This window comes from Phalaenopsis equestris, unplaced genomic scaffold (genome assembly GCF_001263595.1).
Source record: "Phalaenopsis equestris unplaced genomic scaffold, ASM126359v1 Scaffold000297, whole genome shotgun sequence".
Taxonomy (NCBI): domain Eukaryota; kingdom Viridiplantae; phylum Streptophyta; class Magnoliopsida; order Asparagales; family Orchidaceae; genus Phalaenopsis; species Phalaenopsis equestris.
Genome location: NW_018164739.1, coordinates 694,119 through 709,410, shown reverse-complemented (window position 1 = coordinate 709,410; position 15,292 = coordinate 694,119). Strand labels below are relative to the sequence as shown.

The 15,292-nt window shown below is 36.8% G+C and overlaps 1 protein-coding gene across 5 annotated transcripts in view; it reads left to right on the top strand.

The window, feature by feature from the left end:
• Positions 1–841: 841 nt before the first annotated feature.
• Positions 842–15,292, top strand: part of LOC110025387 (protein VTE6, chloroplastic) — a 65,017-nt gene continuing 50,566 nt past the window's right edge. For 4 of the 5 annotated variants that reach the window (XR_002294116.1, XR_002294114.1, XR_002294113.1 and 1 more), the window contains exons 1-2: positions 842–1,296; positions 14,563–14,816. Coding sequence is in view for 1 of the 5 variants with exons in the window: in XM_020725840.1 (XP_020581499.1) it covers positions 904–1,296; positions 14,563–14,816 (647 nt within the window). In the remaining 4 variants the exon portion in view is untranslated. The remainder of the gene's footprint in view (positions 1,297–14,562; positions 14,817–15,292) is intronic. The other variant, XM_020725840.1, reaches the window with a different exon arrangement.

The window sequence follows — 15,292 nt, the reverse complement described above, 5'->3', positions numbered from 1 at the left end:
TTATTAGTGAACTAATTCAATTTAGGGTGCATTTGGAGAGGCAGTGCGGTGCTACACAACAGTTTTCATGTTTGACAAAATTGCGTTTGACCTGTGCTTTTGAAAAGCTGCCGTTGAAAGCTACATTTTTCTACTACTGTTGGCTATTTGCTGTGGTTGCTAGAAAGTTGTGGTAAGTTTTTTTCAAAAAAACATTTTTAGTTATAGCCATCATAGCTTTTTGAACACGAGCTTGTTCTTCAACAACTTCATATCTGTTTCTTCAAACAACTATTGCTGCCCCAAACAGACCTTTAGTTTGACTAAATAAAAAGTCCCATGAATATAAAAAATCATTTCTAATTGAGGGCATTTTGATCATAACAAAGCTTCCAAATATATTTTTCAATAAAATAAAGAAAATAAAGGGCAGTGATATTTCTCAAATTTTTTCCGTTATGAGCTGCGAAGCCAGTCTGGAATAGGGCTGTCAAAACGGCTCGTTGTTCGTGAACAACTCGTGTTCGGCATATAATCTAATTGACTACAAGGCTACAAAGATTTATAATCAATTAAAATATTGATTAAGAAAATAGAATAAAAATTTTTAAATTAGATTCAAATGATGTTGTAATATAAATAATAGTTTTTAAATCTTGCTCAAATTCTTATTGTCTTATGACTACATCTTAGGGTTGTTAAAAGGATTTTTTGTTGGTGAATAGCTCGTGTTCGGTTCGTTAAGCAAACGAGTCGAACACGAACATAATTTTTGAGCTCGAAATATAAACGAGCCGAACACGAGCTGTGCTTGTTTACACCCCTGGTCTGGAATATAGCAGTCCCGCTCATGGCCTTTTATTTGGTTATTTATCACCGAAAGGGAATTTTTTCCGGAAGGGGAGCATCACAAAGGTCGCGAGAATGGCGTCGCTTTCACTCACTGGTGCAAAAATCTCTCCGTACTCAGGACTGCTCCGCCGCGATATTGTTCGTTTTTCCTCCCCGTTCACCGTAACACTAAACCCGATCTCTGCGCCCAGATCAGTTTCTAGGGCGATGCTTTCTCCGCGGAAAGCTTTGTCTTCATCGAATCTGTCGGGATTCGCAACATGCTTGCTCGATTTCCTCCGTGCTTCACCCGCTACTTGGGAGTCCTCTATTGCGAGCAATCTCCTTATTTTCACACTTGGATCGCCGCTTCTCTTGTCCGGGCTTTCTGCATCGGGGATAGGGTCTGCATTCTTAATGGGTGTCTTGACTTGGAGAGCCTTTGATGCACCTGGGTTCTTCCTTGTGGCAATCTATTTTGTTGCAGTGCGTTGAGTTCTACTAATGTTTTTCTCAGATTTAACTTTATTTTCGTCTACTCATGAATGGAGTTGTCGTTATTATGTAATGCATGGAAGTTGCATTGTTGCAGATTGAAAAGTATTGCTTATATAATTTGAAGAGCAAAGTGAATTGCAGAAAGATAATAAATGGAAGGATACAGAGGAGAATGAAGTGTAAGTTCTTTAATGCGTAATTGTTTATGACAAATGAGAGGAGAGAACGAAATACAAAGGTTAGTTACGGCGGCAATCCTGTTTAGCATGTGTGATTGTGATGTCATGATTTGTTATACTTGAATGATTAGGATTGATTTATATACAATTTTGGTAAGCAGAATGGGCAGCATTTTGTTATTGCTGCTTTATGCTACTATCGACTCCCCTTAATCTGATGGTCTAAGAATGGAGTCTCAAGTTGTCCTGTAGATTGAGGAATTGGTGATTGGAGAGAGATTTGGTGAATATATTAGCAGGTTGATCTTGAGAGTTAACCATTATTGAGTTATATCTTATTCAATCTCAATTGGTGTGATAATCTACTTTTGTTTGGTTTTGGCATGAAAGATAATAATGTTGATAGTTTTACAACGGGCATATTGTCACAATACAATGGAGTGGCTGATTAGTGATTATATTGAAATTAGCAGGCCTGCAATCCAGATGCTGTCCATTGTTGCAGTACCTCGAACAAGAGATTCTATTTTGATGGATAATCTAGCTATAGCGTTGTGTTTCATGACACACCAAAATATTAGTGTTTTTCCGAAGAAAAAATATTTTTCAATTGCTGTTTTTTTGTGCATGATGTCTTCTGCCTAGTTTGAATCTTAAGAATGCATGCAGTTGCATGTTTCCGAGATGAATTAAAAGAGATTGAGATATGTTTCCTTTGAGATATTGAAGTAATAATTTGAAATAGTGAAAATGAAGGTTGAGAGGATGATGCATGTGTTGGCACAAATAATTTATAACGATAGATGGATCTTATCACACAATCGTAAGATATTATAATGAGCCAACCAAGTGGCAATATAGCGTAGGATTGCTGTAGGCAGAGGAGGTATTAATTGCATGAGAGTGCCTATATTCCAAGATCCTATCCTAATAGATTCCATTAATTTACCATTGAGATAATGGCAATCATTTATTTCCGCTCCATGAAGAATACTGACAACTTATTTGGGTTGATTGAAGTGTTGGAAGTATGTACTTTGGAGTGACCTGTGTCCCAAAGAAGAAAGAGATATGCCTCATGTTTTGTATATTGAACCACAACAATAACAACAACAACAAGCCTTTATCCCTCTAAGTGGGGTCAACTACATGAATCCTTTTTCTCCATTGCATCTTATTGAGTATCATATTTTCATTTAATTATAATTTTTTATGATATATGCCCAATGCTTTTTAGTTTTAACTCTGTCTTTCTTAACATAAGTCGAATCTAAAACATCTACTCTCCTAACTGATTATCAGATGGTTGACGTTTAATGTGACCAAACCATCTAAGATGATTTTTTCCAATCTTGTCCGCCATTAGAGCTACACCGACCTCATCATGAATATATTCATTTCATATTTTATCTCTAAGTGTCAAGCCACTTATCCACCTAAGCATTCTCATCTTTTGAACACTTTACTTTGTTTTATGCTTCACTTTTAAAGGCCAGCATTCTATGCCATCGAGCATTTCAGGTCTCACCGTCTCACCACCAGGTCTCACCACCATCTTATAAAATTTTCCTTTAAGCAGTACTTTTCTATCACACATTAGGCTTGATGCATTTCTCCACTTCAACTAACTAACTTGAATTATACTAATAGCATCCTCATCTATATCACCATCACTTTGTACAATAGACACGAGATATCTAAAGCGTTCACACCTTTTAATGATTTGATCACTCAAAGTTACAACTCTGCCACTAGAACTACTACTATTCCATGTATTTAATTTAAGATATACTCAAATGAAAGCCTTTAGACTCCAATGTCAACCTCAATAATTCAAGTTTTTCTTGAACTCTTTCTCTAGCCTTTTCCTCAAGAAAGATATTATCAACGAATAATATACATTGAGTTACTCCGATCCTTGATGTAATCCAATTTAAATAGGAAAATACTTGGTCAATCCTCCTTCTGTTCAAACACAAGTAATAACTTTTATATACATATCTTTAATGATTTGAATACAAGTCATCAACACCTTTCTTCTCTAAAACCCTTCAAAGGAATTTTCTTGAAACCTTATCTTAAGCTATTTCTAAATCAATAAAAATCAATTGTAGATCATCCTCACTGTGTCTGTACTTCTCCAACAAACCTCTCAATTAATGTATAACATCCATAGTAGACTTGCCCGTCATAAATCCAAACTGATTATGATAAATCTTTATATCACGTCTTAACCTACGTTCAAGTACCTTCTCCCATAATTTTAAAGTATGACGCATCAAGTTAATTCCTCTATAATTTGCACTCTTGTGCATCCCTTTTATTCTTAAAAATGGGGACCAAAATACTCTTCCTCTACTCTTTAGGCATTTTGTTAGTTTCTAAAATAATATTAAAGAGTTTAGTATGCCAATAAACTCTCAAGCCTTCTAAATGCTTCTACACTTCGATTGAGATATCATCAGGACATACAAAATTTTCACTTTTGATTCTTTTTAAGCTTCATCAACTTCTTTTTTACTAATGCGAAAATAACAATAAAATATTTTATTATTATTATTATTATTAATATTAAGATCACGATCACTAAGGTCGATCGTATTTTCAAAAGTTTTATTGAAAAATTTATTGAAATAGCTCACCCACCTAATTTGAATATCTTCCTCTAAGAAAATCACTTTTTACTTTTAAACTTTAATACACTTTATTTGAATTAAATTGTTTTTTTCTTTTCTTTTTGTTTAACTAGTTTATACATATATTTTTTTACCCAATTTAGCATCTAATATATTATAAAAATCACTAAAAATAGAATTTGTAGCGTCACACATTGTTATCTTTGATTCCATATGAGTCATCTTATATTTTTTCCATTTATCTAAGTTCTTACATGTAAATCAATTTTTACAATACAATTTTTACATTTTATCTTTTTATGCACATTTTTATCCCACTATCAACTTTTTTTATCTGTAAAAAAATTTCATTTTGATTCTCCAAGTACATCTTTTGTTACTTTTTTAGTAGTACTTGTTACTTTATCCCACATAGAATTAGCTTCTTCATGAACTTCTCAAATCGTAAAATATTGAAGTTTACTCATATAAATAATTTTATTTGTGTTTTTTAGGCGCTTCTACCTAATTTTGACAATGTTTCACTGTATTTTTTATTTTACAACTCATCTGAAAATCCAAAACTACTAATCAATGTTGAGTACTTAAATTTTCACTTGGAATGAACTTACATTCTTTATATTACCAAACAATCTCTTTTTCTCATAAGGAAATAATCAATTTATGTATTTTAGATTTATTCTTATAAGTAATAACACGTTCTTTTCTTTTCTTAAATAAAGTATTAAGAATAACAAAATTACGTGCTAAAGCAAAATCTAATGTGGTTCTATCTTCTTCATTAATCACTCTAAAGCCATAGCCACAATGAATAATTCTAAAATCTTCTACCACTCTACCAACATGTTTTTTTAAATATCCTCTAATATAATTTTTTTTAAGAGATCATTTGTATTAATTCTTTTAGTTCATTCATGAATTTTTCCTTAGAACCTATGTTTAAATTGAGCATAAGCACTTATAGCATTAAAAATTTTAATATCAACAACAATCATAAATGTTATAATTCTATCTTCAATTCAATTAATTTTTACAGCATTATCTTTCAAACGCTTATATATAATTATACCTACACTAATTCTAAACTACTCCTACCTGAATACCAAAGTTTAAAACCTAAACTGTTTATCTCTTTAGCTTTTTCTCAAATTCATTTTGTTTCTTGAATACATAAGTTATTTATCTTCTTATGAAGCATACTATCTACTTATTCCGTTAATTTATCTATGAGAGTACGGATATTCCAAGATCTTATCATAATATTAGGTTCATGGACTAACTTCTTTGCCCACATTAGCCCGTAATGCTGGAACTCTTGTTCATTTGACACTGCACCCGAGAGTCCGCGTAGCGATCATTGTACACTTTTCATTGTATTCAGAGCATACAGTGCGTTGCTTCTAGGGGACGTCATAATATTTACACAAGATTTAAATGGTTCATGCCATGATTTTTTAACAAAAATTTTACGCTAACTGTCGACTATGAAAATGTTTTTGTAAATTATTGCATTACATCTCCATACGTCGAAATGCAATGTTGAAGAGTGGTTAAATGGCAGGTGGTAGATGTAGTAAAGGATGGTTTATGACCTTTCTCTAATTGTGTTGGAGTACATGTGTATGATTCTTGCCTAATACATAGAGCTTGATTCAAGTAGAGTTGCAAATGAATCAAAACATGTTGGATAGGAGATTGCTAGAGCTCTAGCTTGTTTATCAAAATCACGTTTGAGCTTGGATTAAGCTAGATTCAAGCTTAAGATTGCTGAAACTTAGTTCTTTGAAATACATGCTTGTTTGAGTTAATTATTGAACTGAGCTTAGTTCATTTTATGATTGTTGAGCTTTAGAAGAGCAACTCGTTTGGAAAAGAAAAAATGTCTTGTTGAGCTTACCTTAGAAAATGAGATTTTAATTGAACAAGCTTTTAAAATGAGCCTTATGTTGTCAAGCCGAGCATTATGGAATTGAGCTTATTTGCACTCTACTTCTTCGGTCGATGCCTTCTCCAACAAGATTCAGATGCAAATCGTCTCTTTTTGTTCACTCGTCATTGGTCTTGTCCATGTCCTTCCAAGGAAGATCCCTCGCATCCTTCTCCATCAAGCTTCCACTTCCTTGTTTCTTGTCCTCTTCGGTTTTGGGATTTTAGGTGGATAATCTTCTCTCCTTTTTCACATATGGATGGTCCCGTTGATGCCTTTCTTTATTGAGATCCCCTTGCACTTTCTTTATCAAGCTTTCATTGCATTCTTTGCTTCTTTGCCCTCTAGGGTTTCAGGACTCGTGGAATCATGTTTAAGGGGAGAAAGATAGTGTTTTAGGAGTTTGATGGGGGAATTTGGGGAGAAAGACAAGGGTTTTGAGATTTGTAGTATATAGTCATTAGGATATTTATTTATTAATCATAAAAAAAGTTTAAATGAACTTGATATGAATCAAATCAATTTTTTACACATAAATTAGGACAAATAAAATATTTTATTTCACAAATCTCAAATCAAAGCAATGCAACTCCACAAAGCTCACATAAGTACATAAAATGTAAGCACCTATAATTTGAGAGGTAGGAAATCTCTCCCAAACCAAACCCAAACCCAAACCCTATGTCTCAAGACAATAAACTCATGCATAATTCTAACCCCAAGTATATTCCCTATTTATACTAAACAATAATAGATTATAAGAGACTTCATTGCCTTTAGGCTAATACAAGATAAAATTTCTCCTAGGCTAGGCACCGTCGTAACAATACTCCCTTCTAAAAAAAAACACTTTATTCTCAAGTTGTGAAAAAATGCTACTGGATCAATTCGTATGGTTTCCACGGTCCGTTGTCATATGAAAATATTTTTTATTTAATCAGTAATTCGTAGTGGCCCTCAGGAATTTGAAATGTCATAATGTGCACATTCTTCGACCTCATCTGAACTGCATAGTGTCCTGACAATTAATTAATCTTAAAGAATATCACATCCCCAAACAGCTCATCCTGTAGCTCATCGATCACCAGGTAAACTTCGTATCCCATGTCTCTTCCTTTTCTGTCAACTTCGATCCTGTTTGCTTCGGTTTTTTTAAGTCGTCGGAATGCACGTTATTTCTTCCAAGTGCTATCGCTTGACTCCGCTTTTGATTTCTTTGCTCGATACCGCAACTCCCGATCTGCCTAAAGCAGCGACGCTGCCCTGATGTGGTGTGAATCCTTTTGGTTGTTGCAGCTGACATTTGTTTCTGACACCATCGCTCGATCCCGTGACGACCTAAGGTGTTTCTTTGTGAAACTCTATGATATTCTTCATCATTGCTTCCAAGGCCGTGAATTTTTTCTCGAACTGCCTCTAAACGTTTGTCTATTTTAGATTTGGTGTTGCTCAACTATTTCACTAATTTATCCTCAAAAGCATCTATTTTTTGGCTGCCATTACTCCCTATATGGTTTAAGAACTCCTTTGCATTGAAATCCCGTTGTTGGATTTGCCGGTAGTCCAAATCACAACTATAACACGAGGTATTTAAGCTGCAATCTTTCCTTCCTTGCTTTTAGATCAAATGGTTCGGTCACTCAGATCGCAGCTAAGGCAAGTCAAACCATGCTTCTCGACTTGATTAGGCTTATCACGAGCCACAACTCTGACTTTGTGTCCACCATGTTAGCTCTAATCGCTTGGACTGAGCAAGATGATGTGAGTTTTGATTCTCTGTACACCGCAATACTTCCCAACTAGCTCCAATCCAATCGCGACTGTTTTGCAAGGCGAGGTCATGGAATGCGTCTTCTGTACGTCGCAATTCTTCAACACGCCGTGGTCTCGATCCTCTGGACACCATAATCCCATAGTTTTTTCCTAGATAAAATCACGAGTGTATCTTCCCGTCACTTCATGTCGCGATCCCGTCGCGACTGTTATGCTACTACAGGTAATCCACTATCTTGTAGTGCTTCATGTTGCTAGAATCTGCGAATCCGTTGTTAATTTTTTTAGGAATCAAGAGCTTTGATTCCATTTGATATGAGTCGAATTGATTTTTTCACAAAAAGTAGAGAAAATAAAATATTCATACAACTCACACAAATACATAAAAGATAAACACCTAAAGTTTGAGAGATAGGTGATCTCTCTCAATTGCTATAATTCGAGAGGTAGGAAATATCTCCCAAACCCTAACCTTAAGTTTCATGAAAACAAACTCTTGCATAATCTTAACCCTAAGCATCTTAGCCGGCCCTATTTATACTAAACAATAATAAATGATAAGAGACTAAATTCCTCTTAGGCTAGATACCTGCGTAACATAACTTTAATTGAGTTTTATATTAACTATTATTTTGAGCCTCGGTTAAGCTTATATCAATGTTTAATTAGTTTTTTAATGAGTTCATTCACAAGGCTTGAATAATACTATTCATTATCATGAACAAATCAAATACCTAGCTGTTCAAGCTTTCTCATTTAGCAACCGAGCATTTTTCTAAGTGTTTATACATGTTAGATTAGTTATCCAAATGATCATGAACAAGCTCCAACCAAACTAAGACATGATAGCTTGTCAAGTGTATTGGTTTATTTGCACCCTTACAACCAAGTCTAGTATGTACAGGGCCTCTAGTCTAGATTCTTAATAATGGTTGAGATTCTTGCTAGAATGGTAGTGTGGTTGTTCCAAGTGGAACTGATTGAATAAATTCTGAGCGGGTAGCAAGTAGTAGAATTTTACCTTGACAATGTACTGATTCATGACTGCTTCAAGGAGAAGAATGCGGCAACATTTGACTCATAAGGCTAGAGATGACGAATAGGAAGATGAATAGGAAGAAGTAATGCGCTATGTATATTATAACAGGCTTACCAGTCATGCCAGCTTTGCTATTTAGAAAAATACTACTTACAATCAAAAGGGTAGAAAGGGGGATAGCTTTTAGTAAGGTGATCTGGGCTGATTAAACTGCTGAATTCAGATGCAAGGAATTAGGTTTAGGCCCCGCCTAGAAACTCGTATTGCTAGTGGGCTCGTGCCAACTTTTTAACACCCAAGGTATCAAATTGATATTTCTGAATCTAAGTTCGATGAAATAATAAGATTGCTGTAACAGAATGATAATGTCATGATACATATGCAAATTTAGATATGCACTGGATGCTATATTTTCAATAGAAAGGAAAGACAAAATTTTAAAAAAGGATTATCATACATTAAGGTTAGCAAAGGGACATAGTTTACAGCCGTTCGCTTAAAGCTTGTTGTGACTAAGTGGAGGCCTTGCCCATACACTCATCTTGTTAAAATGAATCCATGTGCTGAATCAAATTACATTAATTATACTCACAATACCTAGCATTGCTTGTATTGTTTCCTTTTGAAGCCAAATTCTCTTTTTGTCATTTAAGATACCAAATCCTGATATTCTTTGCTTTATTTTATTTAGATTGTCCACTTCAGCTTTCATTGAGCTATACTCAATAAAATTAAAGCAAAAAGAGAATTATTAATGGTATCTTAAGAATATTTTTGAGGTTTGGTTACTGCCCAAAGATTGATAGGAAGAGGAATTAGCTTTGAAATCAATATTCATGCATAATGGGGATGATGTAACGGTCAAGCCTCTGTTATTATCCTTTCTTTTCTCCTATTTATATTTGACGTGTGCTTTTGAACAGTTTTTTTTTGCTACTCTATAGACTTCACTGGATTGAGCCATGTTTGGCCTAATATGAAATTGTTTCTGGAGATGAATGTAAGGAAAGAAATCTTTGTTTGTTCTCCTTTTTAAAAATCTTACGGTAGAATTGCAATGCTTTCAAAGCGATTTTCTGTTGATGCCACACCACTTAGTTTTTGGAGATGATGAACTAAATTTCTCATGCTCCTTAGAGCTCTGATTACATTGGATAGATTAACTTGGAAGATTTACATACATGCCACTTAATTCCTATGTATTTACATATCTAAAACCTAAACTTCAATTTTTACATCTATGCCATCTTATCTATGCATTAAAAGGTGCATTTCAATTTTTAAAAATTAAAATAGTGGTATTATTATGTGATATGAAAGATTTGGGTGGTATAAATGTAAAAGGTAATGTTTAGGTGTTAGATATGTAAATACATAGGAATTGGATATTGGCGACCTCTCTGGATTGCTTCCTCTCAAAGGTGGCAAGTCTTTGCCCTAGTTGAAGGATTTCTTGTTGTATATTTTCCATGGTACATTTTTAGACACCTCGTTAAGTGTTTCTCTTAGGCGGCGTTATGTTTTTTTCTCCTGGTCAAAGTTTGAAGTATGTACGATTGCAAATCATGGTTGGTCGAGGGTTTAAATTTTGGTGACAAGTTTCGAGATGGATTTTTGGTGGAGGTAGGAAAGTTGGTGATTGAAAAATTAGAGTTTGTGCTACTATTTGTGGTAGAAACAAATTGGGTATTGATTTGATCGATTATTTAAGTTATGTAGATTTTTGGTTTAAGCGTAGGAATGACAAATCCTTATAAATTTAAGGTTTGTTAGGCTCTAAATGACACCATTCTAGGGCTTCTAGAAGGTGTTTGAGAAGGGGAATAAGGGTTTAAATGGTTTTGAAATAGCGAGTGGACGAAAGCGAGTTGGCCATTGTTTGAAAGGGATATAAGGCGAAAGCTGCTGTTGGACTGCCGATTCAGTGTTGATCGTCGGCTATCCTGGCTGAAACTAACAGAGAAACCCACGATATGACACAGTATAGATGTCGAGGAGGTTCATCACCAATTCCTTAATAAGCTACACTTGGAAAAGGAAAATGATATAATACTTCTTAGGATAGAAATCAAAGATACAATTTCCAAAACACGAAAATAAAACTAGAAGTCCCCAAAAATAAGAAATCACAACATATAAATAGACCTCATTATAATTCAGAAATATAAGTAATTAAGAGCCTTTAAGGATCGATAAGACAAAATAGCCAATAAATCTTTATTTTGGCATGGAATAGGGTGAAATCCTGCCGTCCCACTTGTGGGATCATGGAAATCGTGTAGAAAAGTAACTATTGAGACTGAATTCAATCCCGCTCTGCCGGGTCCCGGGATCGATTCCGCGATAGGCAGAATCCCGCAATAGCTGGGTCCTGCGATTGCGATACTGCAGGATGCGGCATTCATGGTGAGTTCTCGCATCAATCAACCTTTTAATTTTTTGCTAATTTATTATTTTTATATAAAAAAAAAGATGAGTTTTATTTCCTCACGAGCGATTTCATTTTTCACATTCATGAAGGTGAGTTTCAAAGTTTGTTCTCCTTCATGCACCTTTATCCAGCAAAATCTTGGATCATATTTCAATCACTTATAAACCCCTCCTTTGGAAGAAACCTACTTTATGTTCTCTTCTTCAATTAAATTAAACTCCATATTTGACTTCATGTAACTGTCCCGGTTTATTATTAAAAAGATTTTGGAAGGGTCATTTTACTTTGTGATGAATCTTTTCATGCATTTTTATATTCTTTTACTTTTTTCCCCGTAGAGAAAAATAGTTGTCTCGAATTTCTGCAGCATTTTATGTGATCTGATTGAACTATGAAATCTCTCTGAGGAAGCACTGGATAGGGTAATGATAAAATTACGGGGCATTTACATACATGCCACCCAATTCTTATGTATTTACATGTCTAACACCTGAGCTTGGTTTTTTTACATTTATACCACCCAAATTTTTTGTATCACATAAAATACCACAATTTTAGTTATACCGGAGTTAACCCAAACCACAATGGGGATACTAATATTATTGCTGAAATTCAAATATGTTACAACGAAGACTCCTCAACATGAACAATACAAACATGCAAACGGGAAGGACAACGATGGCGCTGCCAAAAATAAGAAAGGAAGTAACACAAAGCACATAAACGATCCTCCCTAGGGGAAAGCGGCAGTGCCGGTAGGACTGAAAAGGAGCGGTGGTAGTGCTGGAAGACGATGGCTAGCAAGTGGTGGCAGTGCTGGTATTGGTGGATAGCGACAAGAAGAGGGATGGAGGTTTGGTCGGCAACAAGGAAGGGCGGGAGGCCTGCGTGATGGTTGGAAGGGGACTGAAGAGGGGCTATAGTAACCCTGGACGGCAGTATGCAACTGGTGGTGGGCTTGACGACAACAAGAATTGGTGTCCAGAGGCTGGACAACAACTGAACGAGGTGAGGGTGGACGGAATATCAGTAGGAACAGGTGCTAGTGGGCTGGGCAGCATCAGGAATGGATTTGGAAGGGCTTGGCGACAACAGGAAAGAGCCCGGAGGCCTGAATAATGGCGGGAAGATTGCTGGAAGGTGGTCTGTGGTTGTTGGAAGGGGTCTAGAGGCCTGGAAAACAACTGTGAATATGGTTTATCGTTGCTGGAAGCCGGACCAGAAAGGGCTACAAGAGGATAAATTTCCCGCCGTGTCGAACTACAATCCGAGCACCACACAGACCCTTGGAGACGATCACCACCTCAGATGAGTTACATCTGAAGCACCTTGTCCTTATTGGGTACAACCGCCAGAGGGGAAGAACGCCTCAAAGGCAGCAATTGAAGTCAACAATCATCAAAAACTTCCACACTCTAGGTAAACACAACATAATATAAATAATCTTAGCACAAAGAAATAGGAAGAAATTTGAAATTGGGGTAGAAGTGGAAGGTGGTAGAATAGGTAGACAATAAATATCGAGGAATTGGAAAGAAATAGGAATATGAAATGGGATAGAAAATACAAGTAATAGAATAGGAAAGAATTGGAATTTGATATAAATAGAAAAATAATTAAATTGAATAGGAAAGGAGAAAGGGAGGGAAGGGCTGGACCGCGATACTTTAGCAGCTATGGTACCGCTGGCCGGTAAGCTCCTGCTTCACTCTCCGAGGGTCAGGGGAGCTTCGACCTCATTTGTCAAAGCTTTTAGGGTAGAAAAATTTTGGCGGGGGTGGCTTGAGTAGGGGCGGATGTTTGGGAACCCTAGGATAAAACTAGAGTTGAGCTTGCTCTGATATCGAATTATACTAGAGTTAACCCAAACCACAATGAGAATATAAATATTATTGTTGAATGTCAAACAGGTTTCAACGATGTCTCCTCAACATAAACAATACAAACATGCAAACGGGAAAGACAATGATAACGCTGAAAAATAAGAAAAACTCTCTCTAGGGGAGAGCGACAGTGCCGACGGGATCATAATGGAGCGAAGGCAGTGCTGGAAGATGACGGTCAGCAAGTGGTGGCAGTGCTGATAATGGTGGACAAAGACAGGAAGAGGGTTGGAGGTTTGATTGGCAACAAGGGCCGAGAGGCATGTGTGGTGGTTAGAAGGGGACTGGAGAGGGGCCGCAGTGGCCCTCGACAACAGCAAGTAGGTGGTGGTGGGCTAGACAATAGTAGGACAAAGTGTCCAGAGGCTGGGCAACAACTGGATGAGGTGAGGTGGACTGGACAGCCGCAAGAACATGTGCCGGTTGGCTGAGCAGCAGTAGGAATGAACCCTGGAGGGGCTGGCGCCACCATAAACCGACCTGGAAGGGCTTGGCTGTAGTAGGAAAGAGCCCAGAGACCTGGACGACAACAAGAAGATGGTTGGAAGGTGGCTTGCGACTCTTGGAAGGAGGCTGGAGGCCTGGACACAATAGAGAAGATGGTTTGTGGTTGCTGGAAGCGGGACTGGAGAGTGCTGCAGAAGGATAAATGTCTCACCTGGGTTGAGCTACAACCGGAGCACCACCCGGACCCTTAGAGATGGTTACCACCTCCGATGAATTACAACCGGAGCACCTTCTCGCTGTCTGGTACATCCCTCGGAGGGGAAGAACGCCTTAACGACAACAACTAAAATCATCAATCATCAAAACCTTCTACACCCTAGGCTAACACAACATAATATAAAGGCTTCTAGAACAAAGAAATAGGAAATAATTTGAAATTGGGATGGAAGTGGAAGGTGGTAGAAAAGATAGACAATTAATAAGGAGGAATTGGAATTAGAAAGAAATAGAAATAAGAAAGGGGATAGAAAGGCAAGCAATAGAATCGGAAGGAATTGTAATTAGATAGAAATAGGAAAGGAGGGGAGGGAAGGGCCAGCCCGTAGTACTGTAGCAGCTAAAATATCAAGGCCCGGTAGGTTTTTGCGTCATTTAACTTTTAAAAGGTGCAGAACACCTTTTCATGCTTAGGTTAGTGGTATGTACGTAAAAATTTAAGTGTAGGTGTTCTATATATATATATACCTAAGAATTGAGTGGTGCGTATATAGATTTTTCCAAAATTAGTTGGTGTTTGACTTTTTTCTATTTCCTTACTACAGAAATTCTTGCAACTCTGTTACCATGAAGTTTCATTTCCATTTTTGTTCCTTTTCATGCATTCATCTCTTAGCTTTGCTTACATATGTATTCTTACCTAATTAAATGTAGCACATTCAGGGAACAGCAGTAACAAAGTTGAAAATTGCACAAAAACAAGCTCTTGGTGTGGCTGAGAAAAGGATGGGAAGAAGAGGTCCGGGCAGCGTTTTTGGATCCAGTGCTGCTGGATGTGCATGTGCCTTATTATCAATATATAGCGTTGGTGGATCTGCATTTTCAGAACTTTGGCGGCTTGCTTTTGTGGCTAGCTTTTGTACCAAATTAAGTGATACTGTTTCTAGTGAAATTGGGAAGGCATATGGGAAGACTGCGTAAGTCTTAGTTTTAGACGCTATTTTTGGAATGTCTACGCACTTATCAGACTAATGACACATCATTTAGAGCCTGTTTGGATCACTTTTTGTTTTTAGTCTATTTTATTTTTTTTATTTTTTGTTTTTTGTTTTTTGAAAACGAGGCAAATATAATTATGATTTATGTTTTTAAATATAAAAAATATGTTTGGTGGCATATTTTTTATTTTTTTAAAGAGAATTATATTTTTTATAAAATGGTTTGGTCCACGAGGCACTTCAATATTAAGCTCCACTGCCTATTGTGTACAAGACCTCTTCCTTGCTCCGCCTAACATGAACCATTACCTGTGCGGGTGGTGCCGGGCAGGAGGCGGGCGGCGGACGAAGGGCAACGACGATGGCTAGTAATGTGCGGGCGGGCTGCAGCGGCAGTGACAACGACGGGTTGGGTCACAACAGATAACGGGCATGCGGCGGGGGGTGGGGGGGTG